The 16096-nt window shown below is 40.4% G+C and overlaps 1 protein-coding gene across 8 annotated transcripts in view; it reads right to left on the reverse strand.

Moving 5' to 3' along the window:
• Positions 1-16096, reverse strand: part of PRR5 (proline rich 5) — a 149516-nt gene that overhangs the window by 43939 nt on the left and 89481 nt on the right. For 7 of the 8 annotated variants that reach the window (XM_039541786.1, XM_039541777.1, XM_039541770.1 and 4 more), the window contains 4 exons: positions 14088-14168; positions 7166-7214; positions 4920-4977; positions 1613-1704 (listed from right to left, as the gene is read on the reverse strand). In XM_039541786.1, the coding sequence (XP_039397720.1) occupies positions 1613-1704; positions 4920-4977; positions 7166-7214; positions 14088-14168 (280 nt within the window). Of the gene's footprint in view, positions 1-1612; positions 1705-4919; positions 4978-7165; positions 7215-14087; positions 14169-14878; positions 14935-16096 lie in introns of all 8 variants that reach the window. The other variant, XM_039541792.1, reaches the window with a different exon arrangement.

The raw sequence follows: 16096 nt of genomic DNA on the forward strand, positions 1-16096 counted from the left end.
CAGGTTGGGAATTCACACTTTGTCTAGGTTTGGGACTTCCCAGCCCTGCCCAGCGGTGGCTCCCCCTCTCTTTAAAATTCAGGGAACCCTCAGTACAGTGGCAGAGCTAATGGAGAGGGGGCGACCAGCCCCCTAGTGGCCTTTAGGTTTGTGTGTGGCACCTTTTCAAGCCAATAGGTATAACTGCAGGTGGGTACCATCAAAGGCCCTTTGGCCCCCTCGTTCCGCCACTGCTCAAAACCTGCCTGTGCTACTGTCTTAGCATACAGAGCTGATGCTTCACATCATGATTTCATGCAACTACTTTTTCTCCAGGGAAGACCGCATCTCACTAAAGACAGCTCCTGCCCAAAGACCGTGTTTCTAGCAGCAATAGCAGCCTCTGTCTTTGTCTGTACTAGGGATTAGCCCCCATTTCCTTGTCTACACTAGGGTTTTCACTAGTGTAGTTAGTTTAATTGGTGACATAAGGGCTCATCCCTAGGACATACTAGTCCTCAGATACACATTCAGATTTCTCTGAAAATCCCAGTCACAAATCCCATAGAAAGAGAATGGGACTTGTGTTCCTAACTCACCTAGGGGCAGATTTTCAAAAAAAGTTAGGCACCTAAAGATGCAAGTAGGTGCCTAGTGGGATTATCAAAAGCACCAAAGTGAGTTTGGTGCTTAACTTCCATTGATTTGAGAGGGACTTAGGCAACTAATTTACTTAGCAGCTTTTGAAAATCCCACTAGGTGCCAAAATACTTTTGAAAATTCCACCCAACATTCTGATTTGTTGGTGATTGTACTGGTTTAAATGGCTACACGTGGCACAAGTCAGTGGACAATGTGGCCCTGTATGCTTTACATGCTTTAAGAATTTTTTCAGCTGTTTCCTTTACTTGCAAAAAACTTTTCCATAGAACTAGGATTTTGTGCCTGCAAGAGCAAATGATCATACTGACAGCGTTTAGTTACCCAATTAACAGATTTATCAATTGTAGATGCAAAGTTAACTCTGCAAAATAGGAGGATGTTTCTGAAAACCAGGCTCTTTTTCCCACAAGGAGGTCAAGTGCCTTAAGCATGTTTAAAATGATTTCAGGTAAAATTCTCTGCTGGTGTGAATTAGTGCAACTCCACTCACGTCAATGAATCTGAGCCAATTTACACCAGCGAAGAAGTACACCAATAGCAAAACGGGAAGTGTCTGAAAATGACGTACAGCGTACAAAATTTTCCATTGACATTTTTAACACTATATCAAGTGCAGGCACTTCAGATATATCCATGCATGAGGTCTAGCTGGAGACGTACATGCTGAAGTCAACACAGCTGTGCTTGCTTCACTGATTGCCCATCTTCATTGTACTATTCATATCCGTTTGCTCTAGTGTAAGCCGACATAAGGGCTAAACATCCTCACTGCATGCAGTTCCTCTTTTCAAAGTTCCCCCTTCATGTTTTTCACATGAGTACTTCACCATTCATGCAAATGACTTGACTCTACAGAACAGCTGCACTAACAGATTGGCCCCTCTGGAACAGTTTAACCGTTGTGCCAATTTGTTGATCAACCCGTCAAACAGCCTTTTCTGGACTCTAAAGTAACAAAGTAATATTTCACCTGCACAGGATAGAAAATAGCCTGAAGCATGGGCAGAACATCACTGAAAAAGAAATCCCAGGTTTCAGCTAAGGTATCCAGCAGCTTCTGTCCTGTAAAAACATAAGTGCTTCACTAACTTGTTTTATGTTGTGAACAGTTAGTCAGTGGCATTAACTGAGCAACACAGGAAATGATGTAATATACTAGTTCCTGCAGAACAAAGGGGAATCACTGAGTTATTTTAGAAGCAACTCCCCCGCCTGTACTTGTATAAGTCAGTATTTGTGTCTTTTGGATCACACAATGAAGTGCTCTTACTAAATTGAGGGACTTCTGGCACAAAGCTTAGTCAGAGAGCTCCTGTACAGAATATAACAAAGCCAGACTGGCCCCGCCTCCTGCAGTAAAACTCCATGGAGGGAACACGGAGGATTAAATCTCTGAAGATCCCCACATGGAGATTCCACCACATTGTTCCACCCCTACCCCAGCAAGGAATAAGCCGCAGGGACGGTTTGAAAATTCCAGGATCTGTAGGAAGCAGTGCAATGATGTCCATGTGGTCATGCTGTGTCCCAGCCCGGAGCCCCGTCTTGCAGCCCAAACCCCTCATCCTCGGCCCCACCTAGGGTGACCAGATGTCCCGATTTTATAGGGACAGTCCCGATTTTCGGGTCTTTTTCTTATATAGGCTCCTATTGCCCCTCACCCCCTGTCCTGATTTTTCACATTTGCTGTCTGGTCACCCTAGCCCCACCCCAGAGCCCACACCCCCAGCCGGAGCCCTCACCCCCTCCCTCAACCCAATCCCCTGCCCCAGCCTGGTGAAAATGAGCAAGTGAGCGAGGGTGGGGGGAGAGCGAACAAGGGAGAGGGGATGGAGTGAGAGGGGGCGGGGCCTAGGAGAAAGGACAGGGCAAAGGTGTTCGGTTTTCTGCTATTAGAAAGTTGGCAACCCTAATCCTGTTGGGAAAGTGTCTTTACCTTCGCTCATCTCTTATATTTTGTGGGCAGTCTGCTCAGCACTGTCTACTTTGTAAAGCAATGAATTTCAATGCAGCAACAACAGTGACTCAGAACAGCTGCTCCTCCATCTGCACAGTAAGCTGCATTTTCCCAGACAGGCCTTTTACTGTGGGATGTGGAAGAATGCTTAGAATCAATTGGTGATTAGCATATTTCACACAAAAGAATTTGACTTTCATGTCCTCTGAGAGCGTTTGTTTTACTGTCAAGAAAAGGCCTTTGGATTTCCTACAGTATTTGCAGGGATAATGGAAACTCAGCTCATATAAACATAGGCCTGATGTGGTCATTCTTGTATGAAACAGACACATAATATTTTCCATCGTCCCACAATATTTTTACACTACACACATTTTAATGACCTGTTTTAAGTAAACTATATATGGCATTAAATCAAATTACCAATCTAGCCTAAGAGTTTGTTGTCATTTTATACATGCAAGGCTTCTGAGTTTCATTTCAGTTACAGGAGAAGCAAGCTGCATTTCAATGTTTGATTCTCAGTTTTGCATCTTAAATATTATTGATATTTGATATCAATCTAATATCAACTTTTAAAAAATGTACCTGTACAGTGTGATTTTAAAAATTGACTGGTTTTTCCTTTTGATTTACCAGTCTGAGACTGAAAAATCTGTTTTATAATTTGCAAGAAAGCTGTGAAAACCTTGAAATCCTTACAGTCCAGTTGTCTGTGGTTTTGTAGGTGTTATGTTAAATAATTAAAGCACTCTATTTGGCTCTAGAGGAGTTTGAGGAATGTAATGTCAAATATGTTTTCTGTTTGCTGTGGTCAGGGGAATTGTCTTTTCATTAACAGATTTGGGTTCAATAACAGTTTTGATCCAATCAAATAAGCAGACAGCAATGAAAGGTAACATTTAAAATTCAGAGATAGCTGTAAGTAATGCCAATAGCTTTCTCCAGGAAACTGATCAAATGGTGTATTTAGACTAAGAGGCGTTTTGACACTGTGGTGCAGTTGAAAGGAAACTGCATTTCTTTAAAACTGTCTTGGACTCCAAAAGGTTCTCGGATGTTTTATTTTATAATCTATATTCAGAAATTACTTCACCCGCCAATGAAATATAGCTTCCTCTGGCTGACACGGCCAATTTAAAAATCACCTCTAACTGCTGCACAACAGCATAGGCCATGGAATGATGAATATTGTATTCAGGTAAAATAGCAGCTGGAGGCTAGGTAAGCAGAATTTGACCATACTATAATTCTGCCAGTGAATTTGTGCTAGCAATTTTAAGAGGTATTTTTTTTCTTTCTGCATTTCATGTACTCATTAAAAGACTGATTTGACAGCACCTCTTTTGCAGATCTCTAGTGAATGCAAGTGAGAGAAACTAGAGTGTCTGGGTCAAGAGATAGGGCCAGATACTACTCCTAGTTACACTGATGTAAATCTGGAGTAATTCCAGTGGACAACTTGTCTTTAATGGAGATACTCGAGATTTATACTGGTGTATAGGAGAGCAGAATCTGGCCAATACTCTGAATTTTTGTTCCTTCTCTCTGCATTTATTTACTTAATACACCTCTACCCCGATATAACGCTGTCCTCAGGAGCCAAAAAATCTTATCGCATTATAGGTGAAACCGCGTTATATCGAACTTGCTTTGATCCGCCAGAGTGCGCAGCCCCGCCCCCCAGGAGCGCTGCTTTACCGTGTTATATCCGAATTCATGTTATATTGGGTCGCATTATATCGGGGTAGAGGTGTACTTGGATTGATTCTTTCAAATATAAAAGAAATCTCATTAATAGTTGCCTCAGTTAGGTGACATTTATAACCACTTTAACTGCATACAGACAGACAAATGGAGCCATGACAACACAATGGCACAGCTTCTGACCTCATTTATGCCAATGTAAACCCAGAGTAACTCTACTAAAGACAACAGAATTACTCAGGATATACACAGGTGTAAGTGAGATCAGGGTGTGTTCCCATGACTCTTCAGCTAATTGGGATTGTAGGGTTTACATTGTCATTTAATAAAATATTGTATTCTGTTTTCCACAGCTATTTAATCTTAAACAGGTTATAACTGGATGAAAACGTAAACATCCAAACAGGAGATTTGGTTAGCTGATGTACTAGGCAAACATTTCTCCTTGGTGGAAGCCAACAGGAACATGAAACTATAAGTGACACTGGAACAACCTGCTGTTATGGGACCTGATCCAACGCCCATTGAAATCAGTGAAAGGAATCTCATTGACTTCAGTATGCTTTAGATCCAGCCCATTGAACAGCTGCATCATTGCTGAAGTCTGAGTTACCTTCATAAAACCGGATCTTGTCCCTCAGTATTACCATGCCTTTTGTAAGCAGCTGATTCTGTAAATAAAATACACACACCTTTTATTTCTACAACTCCATATTTCTTTGAAGCCATTGTAGATTTTTTTTAAACAAGAAAGCTGTTTTAATGGCTGCTGTTCATTAATGAAGCTTTACTTCTATGTCCATCTTCTTGTTTAAAGCTACTAGGACACTTGTAAAATGATGATGATAATCATATTCTTAGCTCTTCCAGTGTATAGCAACTTCCATCTGGGGATATCAAAGCTTTTTACAAACATTAGCATAAGCCATACAACATTTAATCAGCAAGGGAGGTAGTAAATTGTATTTTAAAAGTAAGTTCATGTATAATTATTAATAAATGGCTTCCTGATTAATTATACCACAAGAAACTTAAGGAATCCCACAGAATTTTCACCTAAATTAAATATTTGGACCCTATTGAAAAGGATCCATTTCATAAAAATCTGTATTATGCTGAAATTTATAATAGTAGATGTGGGCTTTCACTATAAAATGAAATATTAAAACCAAATCTCATCAGTCAATAAATGCTCATAACAGGACCTGATCCAAAACCACTGAAGTCAATAGGAGTCTTTCCACAGACTTTAGAGGGCTTCGAATCAGGATAGTAAATCACGCCAGAATACTGGAACAAATAGTATTTATAGGAATCCCACTGTCACAGTTAGGGGCAAATATTGTCCATTCTGAAGCCATGATCTGAACCCTTCCTTTATAAATGACCCCAATAAAGTTCCTTAATAGTGTCCTTAAAATACATGTGGTACAAAGACCTCTGGTCAAATATTTCAATATCTGACCTGGTATGAAATTTCAACCAATGTGACATGAAAATTGATGGAAGGGGAACAAATCCTATTTTTATCCTTAATTTTAAGGTAATAGAAATGTAAAGGTGTGACGGTGTACCCCATAAGGCTTCATGGGAATATGCTTATGAATTATATATGATATAACTGGAATATGTTTTATGCTACATATGCCATGTAACATATCTATGTAAAGGTTATGATCTACTGAATATATTCATCCTATTTGCATGCATGTATCATTTTTGTACTTGAAGTTAGGAATATTGGCTGTGTACTTGCTTGATTTCTGAATAGCCTTTGTAAAGCATTTGGTCAGCTTCTTGAGAAAGGAATGTGCAAATTAACTGCCCAGTCAAGAAGCACTTAAGGGCCAATGGATCTTGGGAGGCTCCAATCCACATAAGAAGTCTACCTGAGGATGTTCAAGGTAGCAGGTAAGCAATGGCTGCTGCCTGTAAAAACTGAGCCATGTATGGACATGTGACTTGCCCATGTGACTCCAAAACTCCATCTTGGAGCTGGACTTTGCATAGGAGAGAGGAGGGGGCCTTCACCCACAACAGAAAGTCTGTTTAAGCCTGTGGGAGACTCCTCCATTTTGTCTTCATCTGGCTAAAGAGGTAGCCTCTCCACCCCCAAGGATACCTGAAAGGAACTGGAACAAAGGACAGTAACTCTAGGGGGTGTGAGTGATTACTGGACCCAGACTAGAAGGAGACTAGTCTGTAAAAGGAAGCTTACTGGGTGAGGTTTTTATCTGTATTCAGTTTTCTTAGACATAGACTCACATGTTCTATTTTATTTTGCTTGGTAATTCACTTTGTTCTGTCTGCTATTACTTGGAACCACTTAAATCCTACTTTCTGTATTTAATAAAATCACTTTTTACTTATTAATTAACCCAGAGTATGTATTAATACCTGGGGGGTGGGCAAAGAGGTCTGAATATCTCTTGATCAGTGTTATCGAGGGCAAACAATTTATGAGTTTACCCTGCATAAGATTTATACAGGGTAAAACCAATTTATGTGGGGTTTGGACCCCATTGGGAGTTGGGCATCTGAGTGTTAAAGACAGTAACACATCTTAAATTGCTTTCAATTAAATTAAGTCTGCGACTTTGGGGCACATGGTTCAGACCCTGGGTCTGTGTTGGAGCAGACTGGCGTGTCTGGCTCAGCAAGACAGGGTGCTGGAGTCCAAGCTGGCAGGGAAAGCAGGAGCAGAAGTAGTCTTGGCACATCAGTGGGCAGTTCCCAAGGGGGTTTCTGAGATCCAACCCGTCACAAAAGGATTTGCCTACTGTTTGTTCAGCCAAATAATTTTACTCAGCAGCACTGACAAATTTAAGAATCTAAATGAAAAACAAAACCCCCACAAACCTGCAGGTATTCAGTAAAAAAGGATCCCAGCTCAGTTTTCAGTAGTTGCCTGTATTAGAGAATAGAGAATAAAAAAAAATTATACAATCAACAAATTGTACCCAATGTGCATTGTGTAGAAGAGAGGAAGACTGCTGATCTTACAAAGTGTTTTAAGTTGCATATCTTTCCTTCTAAAAATGTTTAACCAGAAGCATATTAAACAGGGATAACACACTATAATAAACCCTTAAACCAACATCTCTAAATGATCAGAAATATTTATTGTTGGAGATTTAGACCTGTTAATGAATACAGTTGTGGTACAAATAGACGTATGACTGGAGTGATTTTCTTAACTAAAAGAAGAGAGGCTGAATTCTGCCTTCAGCTGCATTGGTATAAATTTGGTATCACACCACTGAAGTCACTGGCGTTACTTTGTATTTACGCCTATGTAACTGAGACCAGAATTTCACTTCAGAAGTGGAAGAATATGAAAAATCTTAGCATTCTATGCTGGTATGTGGCTCTGAGCAATCTGACGGATTTAGAAATGATGTAATTCCAAAGGAATGAGAGTTTGGCTTGCTTTAATGAGGTGCGGTCGGAGTTTTTAGAGCTCTGGACTGCAGGTTTGGGCCCTAAGTAACTTTAATAACAGAGTTGTGCCAAGTGTTCATAAAGAAACCTGAAACCCCAGTGAAACTCTCTGGATTTTGTGATAAGCTTGAAACTGAGCCAAGTGTCATGAACATCCAGAGTGAATCTGGGCCAGTTAAAGTAAAACTCCCAAGTTTCACACAGCTTCAGTGCAAAATCAAGTTAAAATGCAGCATATCACTTTGAGTTTGGGGACTCCTTCAAATGAGAGCCTCTAAGCCAAACTGTGGGAGTGCCAACCTACACAAAATAAAATTCCCATAAACCACCATCAAGCGAAACAACTAATTCCACCAGCTCTAATGCCAGAACCAATGTATTCAAGGTGAAATTTGCCCGTGTAGAGAACCAGAACAAAGCCTATGCAGCAAATTCCCACTTGATGCACGTTGGGTGCTGAACAATTTTGAGAATCTAGTCGCAGCTGTAGTTGCTGAACACTTGAAAATCTGGCCCCATCTGACCACTGAAGGAGCTCAGAATACAACCATATGTGAAATTTGGTTAAAGACCACCTCAATTAAATATTTTGGTCCCTACTGTGGTCGTACAAGACAAGTTTCACAATATATGAATGCAGACACTTTGTTGTGTGTGGTCCCCGTTCCCTTCCCTTTGTTCCCTTCTTCTGGCCTTGAAAAATAATTATTAATTAAAAAAAAAAACATGCCCTATTTCTGAAGCCCAGTAATCCATTCCCCTCTATATGCCCCTCTTCCGCCCTATCCTCCCCCACAAAACCCCCACAAGAGATGGAAACTTACTTGTGGAACACCACAAGATTCAGCACATTCTCCCATGCAGTGTGCAGCGACAGCTGCCATTATGAAAAGGAGCATGTCAACATCTATTATTATTTCTTTATATTGATAAGAATATGCCCATCATGACCTTGGTGCACTCTGTGCAGACATGTTAGGAACGCATGAAATTAAAAAATTAAAACAAGGAGTGGGATTTTCAAGAGAGCCCAACCTGACAAAATTCAGCATGAAAAGAACACTCCCCATGAAACTCAACCGACTCAGACACACTCCTTCAGATAACAGTATAGTGTCGAAATGGTTAAAGCCAGCTAAGGGATTTAGTCATGCAACTCCCATTACAATTAATGGGAATGGTATGTTCAAATCCCCTAGTCGGCTTTCAAAAGCTCAACCTAGGTGAGTAGATAAACCTTGAATAGTGCCCTGAAGGTCAACAGACCCAGTATTTGTTGGATGAAATATGGAAAGTTAATCCTGCAGCTGAAGATCCTCTACTGAGCACTCTCTGCCTACAACACCTTGACCTTCAAATCTAGGGGTTGTTCACAAAAATCTCAGTTCATCTCAACTGTTGACATGGTGCATGGTGCCAGATTCTGCCTCCTGGTGAGTAGCTTACTTCCCAAGCAGGCCCACTGATTTCAATGGGTCATGTCATGGAATAAGGCACAACTCAATATAAGTAAGGTTGGCTGAATCTAGTCTATAATGAAAGGGCAGGAAATTTCCACAGAGATTTTATTTCTCATATGAAAGAGACACCGCCACTCCAGACCTCGCTCCGCAATATAACCTTGGTATCACAGCTCAGAAAAAGAATATTGGAGGACATTATTACATGGCAATCTCTTGCTTTATTTCCACCTTCCCTTCAAGTTGTTGGCTCTTCAAACTCCAGTCCCAACTTCCTTGTTGATTCTATTAGGTGGTTTGTAAATAGCTAATACATAGATGGCTTCATACCTTCATTAGATGTGATGGCTAATTACTGGAGTTCCAAATGTTGATTATAAAATGGCATTCTCTTGATTAGAAAACTAACCCTAGGCTCTGATGAACTAAAATCTTGCTACTTAGTAGTTCAAATGAGAAAGAAATAAAGCTAAAAAGTACACAGCCTGCATTTACATGAACAATGAAATGCAGCATACCAAGCAGCATGCTAAACCCAGGGTTATGAGTTCAATCCTTAAAGGGGCCATTTAGAGATCTGGGGCAAAAATCTGTCTGTGGATTGGTCCTGCTTTGAGCAGGGGGTTGGACTAGATGACCTCCTGAGGTCCCTTCCAACCCTGATATTCTATGATTATGAATGTATTAGCATCTCTACTTACAGGGTAGAGGCAGAACTGACAGCACTGGGTGCTTTCTCCCCTTTGAATCTCTAACAATACAGGTACTTTATTGCTGACTTCAACTAATTATCAACAAAATGCTGAGGTCCTTGGAAAACATTAGAACATCAGTGTTTGATGTCCTCAGTATCTATGCTTACTAAAAAGTGATCCAAAGCAGAACTGAACCCAACAAAATTGTTTGCAAAAATGTATTTCTTTTCTTTTCTTTTTTTTAATAAAATATATTGTACCAATCCATCAGGCCACGGGCAATAGTCAGTACTGAATAGCTATGTCTGACTACACATACTTCTGTGATGGAGTCCCCAGGTAAAAATGCTGGTTAAATTAAAATGAGATTCCTGATCAGATATGAGACCTGATATTTAAACAGTTCTCATTTTACCAAGAGCCATTTTGCACTCATGTGAGGCTTGTATCTTTTTGGCTCTAAATCTACTCTGTCTGTTTAAGGACTTTACAAATTAAGATGCTAATATAAACTCACATAAAATACCCTTTTATATCTTCATGCTGCTTCTTCTTTGGTTGACTTTGAAATTAACTCCTAAATGCTACTCAGAATGAAAAAAATCTAGTTCTTTATTATAGCTGACCTTTCCTTTTTAAGTTATTAAATTATGAAAGATGCGAAGAAAGGGATTCTTTCATCAGATACAAAATCTTTCAACAACTGAGGGAATGCTGCTGAAATTTGCCTTGCTTGTATCCAATTAGCATCCTGAAGCTCAGAGGAGAGGCAGCTATAAATATACATCATCTTTAATACTGGATATCCTGCTTCCTCACTGTTTCCTCTTCCTTCTATTTCTTCCTTAATTTTTGAGGACTGTAAATAATGACATCCAACTAAAAGGAATAGGAAAAGAGAACTCCCGCAGGTCTCCACTATATGGTTATTAATATCACACCGTCAGAGATAAAAAAAAAGAGTTAAGCGGAGAGATTCTATATATAGGTTTTTGTTAAAAAAATTTATTTGACTTTTTTTTTTAACTTGGCTGAAAATTAAAGTGACTATAATAATTATGGGACATTACCTTAAACCTTTTCTCAGCCAAACTCCCATTGAACCAACTGATAAGGACAGAATAAAAGCTGTGTTAAGGAGTTCAGGATGTAAATCAATTATATTTTGGAGCTATTTCTTCCCTTACTTAAACTTGTTTTACAACGATGTAACTCCACTAGTCACTCTTGATTTATGATAGTGCAAGTGAAGTAAAATCAGTCCCTTTGGCCCTAAATGTAATTTACTCCCTCTTTAAGGTATCAGTAAACTTCCATGGTGGTGAAAAGGCGCTTTGTTATAAACGAAGCCAGGCCCTCTATGGTTCTTTAACAGCAGTATTCAGGGTACAGAGCACTAATGGGTTTGATTATCATTTTCTTGGAATGTATTTGCACTCATAGCTATAGCTACTTAACTTGGGGAACCATCTGCTTTATCACCCTAGCATGCATTTCATTTGTAACTCTAGTTCTGGAACTCTAGTTCTGGTTCTGCTAGTGACTTGCTACATGGTCTGCCAAGACTGCCACCCCAGAGACCAATCAGCCTCAAATGTAATGGTGACTTTGGCGAGGGAAAAACTGCAAATCATGGAGAACAGAAATTTTACATACTGCACTAAAAGGGAAATATTTCCATGTTGGTATGAAAGATCTAATGTTGCAAAGATATATCTTATTCAGATCGTATTAATCGCAAGCCCTAATGCTGCAGAGAAGACATGTATCTTACTACAGCTGTATGTTGCATGTATTAAAAAATCACCTTGATCCATTGTGATGTTTTCTGCATCTTCCCTGAGGAAGGAGGAGGAAGAAAAGGACAGGTGGGAAAGAAGGAAGAAAGGCCTATCTAATGACACTTGGGTCAAACTTTCAAACATGAACCCATAAATTTTATGAGCCAGATCCTCATCTGGTGTAAATCAATGTATTTCCACTGAAGGAAATGGTCCTACACAAATTTAAATCAGCTGAAGACCTGATACTTGTGTGTACAATTAATGGACACAGAAAACCTTCATATGCATGTACAAAACAGATAACACCACATGTAAGTACTCATGCACAAACACACATGGGTTTGGGAGTCACAGATGCACAAATGTTGTAGGTGTAACTTATTTCCCCACATATTAATATTTGTGTTATGATGCTACTCAATTCTTTTCATGATTTAATTACAAGAATTGCCAGTAGAACCTGCATTGTTTATAGCTGGAAAATAACTTGTCTTATTATCCTGTAACTGTGAAGAAAATACAGCATCTGAGGTGAAATTTTCCAGGCTCGGTCTTTGCCTAAAGGTCACGTTTGTGTGTGTCTGGGGGGGGAGGAATGCAGTGATGTCTGAGTTGTGAGAGGGTGATTACTTTTGTCCCACTTCAGAATAACATTAATTTCAATTTTTGGACACAGCTACAGAAATAATGTCTGAAGTATGACCTTTGAACTGAGGCATGCAAATAGTCCTCATTGTGCTTAACTAAATTTGAAAAAAGAAGTTCTGATTTTAAATAGCCATGAGGATTCAAAAACTGCATATTGACCATATGCAGTAGAAAAATGTAGTTAAGTCAGAACGTGGACAGCTGCTGCTGCTGTGTGCACAAATGTGTTCTAATCTGCTTAAGAGACTGTCTAGCAGTTGGCGTTTGCACAAATGCTTCCTCTTGATACAGATCTTCATGACCCCTGCACAATCCTCCAAGCCACTTATATTCCCCTCACAACAGTGTTTTTATGAAGGATCATTGGGCCTATCAGGAGCTTCATAAAAAACAATTCCTGGGTAGTCACTGAAAAGGAGGATTGCTGTTAGATAGTCAACCTAACTTGGAGGCTAAGAGGAAGCAAACCTCTACATAAAAGTGGAGAGGCTAGCTAGGTTTTAACCCAACCATGGCTTTTTAATCTGTTCATGTTTTCTGACAAGAGAACCCTGCAGGAAAGCTCTTGCTATGCAAGACTAAACTGGACTATGCTTGGTGACTCTACAGTTCCAAGGAGCAGAGTCCGCATATACACTGGATGGATGGGCAGTGAATCATTCCTTATTTTCATCCCCCACTCTCTCCTGCACTGGCTGGCCACCACCTGGCACTTATTCACACTGATGGACTGTGCGAGGATAATCCTGCTAGCCACCTTGAGGGATGCGTGCAGAGGCTAGTGCTACACCTGCCCCTCTTGCCCCAGCCAGTTTACACTGCAACCTCTTACAGGGTGGCCCAATGGCCAGGCTTGCTTTGTGTTACTCCTGGAGCTCCCACTGGTTAAGGTTTCCACAAACCCCCAACACAAGTTAGTGCCTTAAAGGCATAATACAGCCTCACAAAGGAAAGGTCTACACATTTCCTGAAACCGACGATAATTTTGGACTGTGTTTTGCTGCCGCCGTGGGAATCATTTCCAAATGGTCAGGAGCCCTGAGGATGCTACCATAACTGGAATCCAACCTCTACGCAAGAGTATGCACTATTTTACACCCCAAGTTTTGCACTACTGATGTGTTGTTTATGACAGAAGCTTTTGGTCTACATTTTGCAATGTGCCCTCAATCAGCTCCGGTATGAATCATCAGCAACTGTTGTCCCCCAAGCACAGCAAAATGAATGATCAATTGAGCAAAACATGTGAAGCAGGTTTATCATTAAACTAATTAAAAGAAATAGCCCGGCACATTATGCAAGAGCAATCTGAAAAAAAAAAATTAATAGCCAATCTGCTGTTAAAAGAAAACTGTGGACCCTATTCTGGTCCCAGGTATATGGGAGCACATCAAGAGTAACTCCACTAAGGTCAACACTGTTGCTCTGGATTTGCACTCTTGTTTTCTAAATGTCATCTAGACCGCTACAGACTGGTTGAGACAGGACTATATTTGTTTCCACGACACAGGCAGGTCACTACATTTAGTTTTTCCCTCTGATGTGCAGACAAGAGTCCTGCAGTAAATACAGCTGACCAGGAACCAACACCTAACCAATAAGGACAGATTAATGATATTCTTTATCAGTTCCAACACAAACTGAAGAAAGAAGGCCTCACTGTGGGAGTTGTCAGCAACAATTACTGGCCAACAACATCAGTTTTCTAAAAACTGTGCTGCAACGTCTCTCTCTCTCTGATTGTGGTACTCACCGAACTCCTTCGTTGAGGTTGTAAAGTTCATGGTCTGGGAGCCCTTTACGTTGGAACACTGCTATTACTCCATTATGGATACTGAAAGCAGAAATTAGGAAATGAGTCATTACTCTCATACGTTGGAAATGTAACCACATCCATGATAAGCTGTACATCAGTTCCCACAGACCTCATGGCCTAAAGTGACTAGTGATGTTTGGTATCCAACTTGAGACACTTTAAAGGGGCCTGATTTCCGGAGGCAGATGGCCTTTCTGAAAATCAGGGCCCTTTAAGACGTCTCAATTTGAGCACCCAAAAACTGAGGCACCCTAAAACCACTAGAAACTTTTGAAAATGTAGGCCTATATATTTTAATCACAAGAATAAAGGCCCCTTCACAGAGGAAATATATTACTGTAAGTTAGGTGATGATACACAAGTATTATTGATATACACCTCTACCCCGATATAACACGACCCAATATAACACGAATTCAGATATAATGCGGTAAAGGGTGGGGCTGCACACTCTGGAGGATCAAAGCAAGTTCGATATAACGTGATTTCACCTATAATGCGGTAAGATTTTTTGGCTCCCGAGGACAGCGTTGTATCGAGGTAGAGGTGTATATATTTTTAAAATTGTGGTTATTTGATTTCTTTACCAATAATCAGTGGTTTAAGATTAAACACAAAATGAAGTTCAGACCATAAACATAATGTTATTTCACTAGAATATATTTACTCAAGTCACAAGAATCCTTACAGTTTTCAAAGACTTTCAGAGAAAAAAAATATGGACACACCTCTCTTCTCTGATGGGTTTTTGGCTAACTTCACTGGACATCTCTCATTCATTCTTCTTAAGAAAAATAACAGTACTATGACAGAAAAGCATCAGTAACACAGACCAATTCATTGTTACTCCCCCGCCCCCGACTTCCAAGATTTATGCTCCTGCCCTAGGTAGAGGAAAACCAGCTGAAAAAATTAGGTGATATTTAATGTTTAGTCATCAACAGAGGTAGTGATGAAACAGGTACAGGTATAATCCCTTCTCAGCACCCACTCTGAATTCCACTTGTACTTCTCTTGTATGCAAAGGCTGTGTAGAGAGACCGTCAGTGTTGCCTGTGTGTTTCTGCTGTGATCAACATCGACTGCACACAAAGCAGAAACCTCCAAATTCACTAAGCTCTGTCTAGAAGTGTAAGTGGGTACTTAACATTAATTCATACTGCTTAAGGCTGCCACCTATCATAATTTTCATGACTGCCCAAATCTGAAGGGATGATCTGAAAATTTGCAAAACACTATGGGCCTTATCTGGCAGCTCTTACTAGCGATGCTTAGGAGTCCCACTGACTTTAAGAGGACTCCATATGTAAGGGTTACTCAGGGCAGGTCTACCCTACAGAATTACTTTGGTATAACTACATTGCTTAGGGGTGTGAAAAACTCATACCTCGGAGCAACATAGTTACACCGACCTAACCCCCGGGATAGACAGCGCTATGTCGACAGGAGCGTTTCTCCCGCCAACACAGCTACCACCTCTCATGGAGATGGATAAACTATGCTGACGGGACAGCTCTCTCCTGTCAGTGTTGAGCATCTTCATTAAAGTGCTACAGCAGCGCAGTGTTTTACGTGTAGACCTGCCCTCAGATGAATAAGGATCAGACTCCAATACAGACCTGAAATACATTAAGGGTTCAGATTGAGTCTGATGCAATGAGCCATGCATCACAATTTAAAGAATTTGTTTCTGAGGACAAAGCTGAAAAGTTAACTCAAATGTATGTCTACCCTTTGAGCTGGAGCTGTAATTTCCAGCTTGGGTAGACCAACCTGTGCTAGCTCTGATTGAGCTAATGCACTAAAAATAGAGTGTAACCATGGCAGGACAAGCAGCGAGAGGGGCTAGCCACTTGAGTGCGTACCTAGTGTCTCAGACAGCATTGTATGTGGGCCTCCTGTCGCTTTCACCACTGCAGCTACACTTCTATGTCTAGCACACTGCT

Source organism: Mauremys reevesii, linkage group 1 (assembly GCF_016161935.1).
Source record: "Mauremys reevesii isolate NIE-2019 linkage group 1, ASM1616193v1, whole genome shotgun sequence".
Lineage (NCBI taxonomy): Eukaryota > Metazoa > Chordata > Testudines > Geoemydidae > Mauremys > Mauremys reevesii.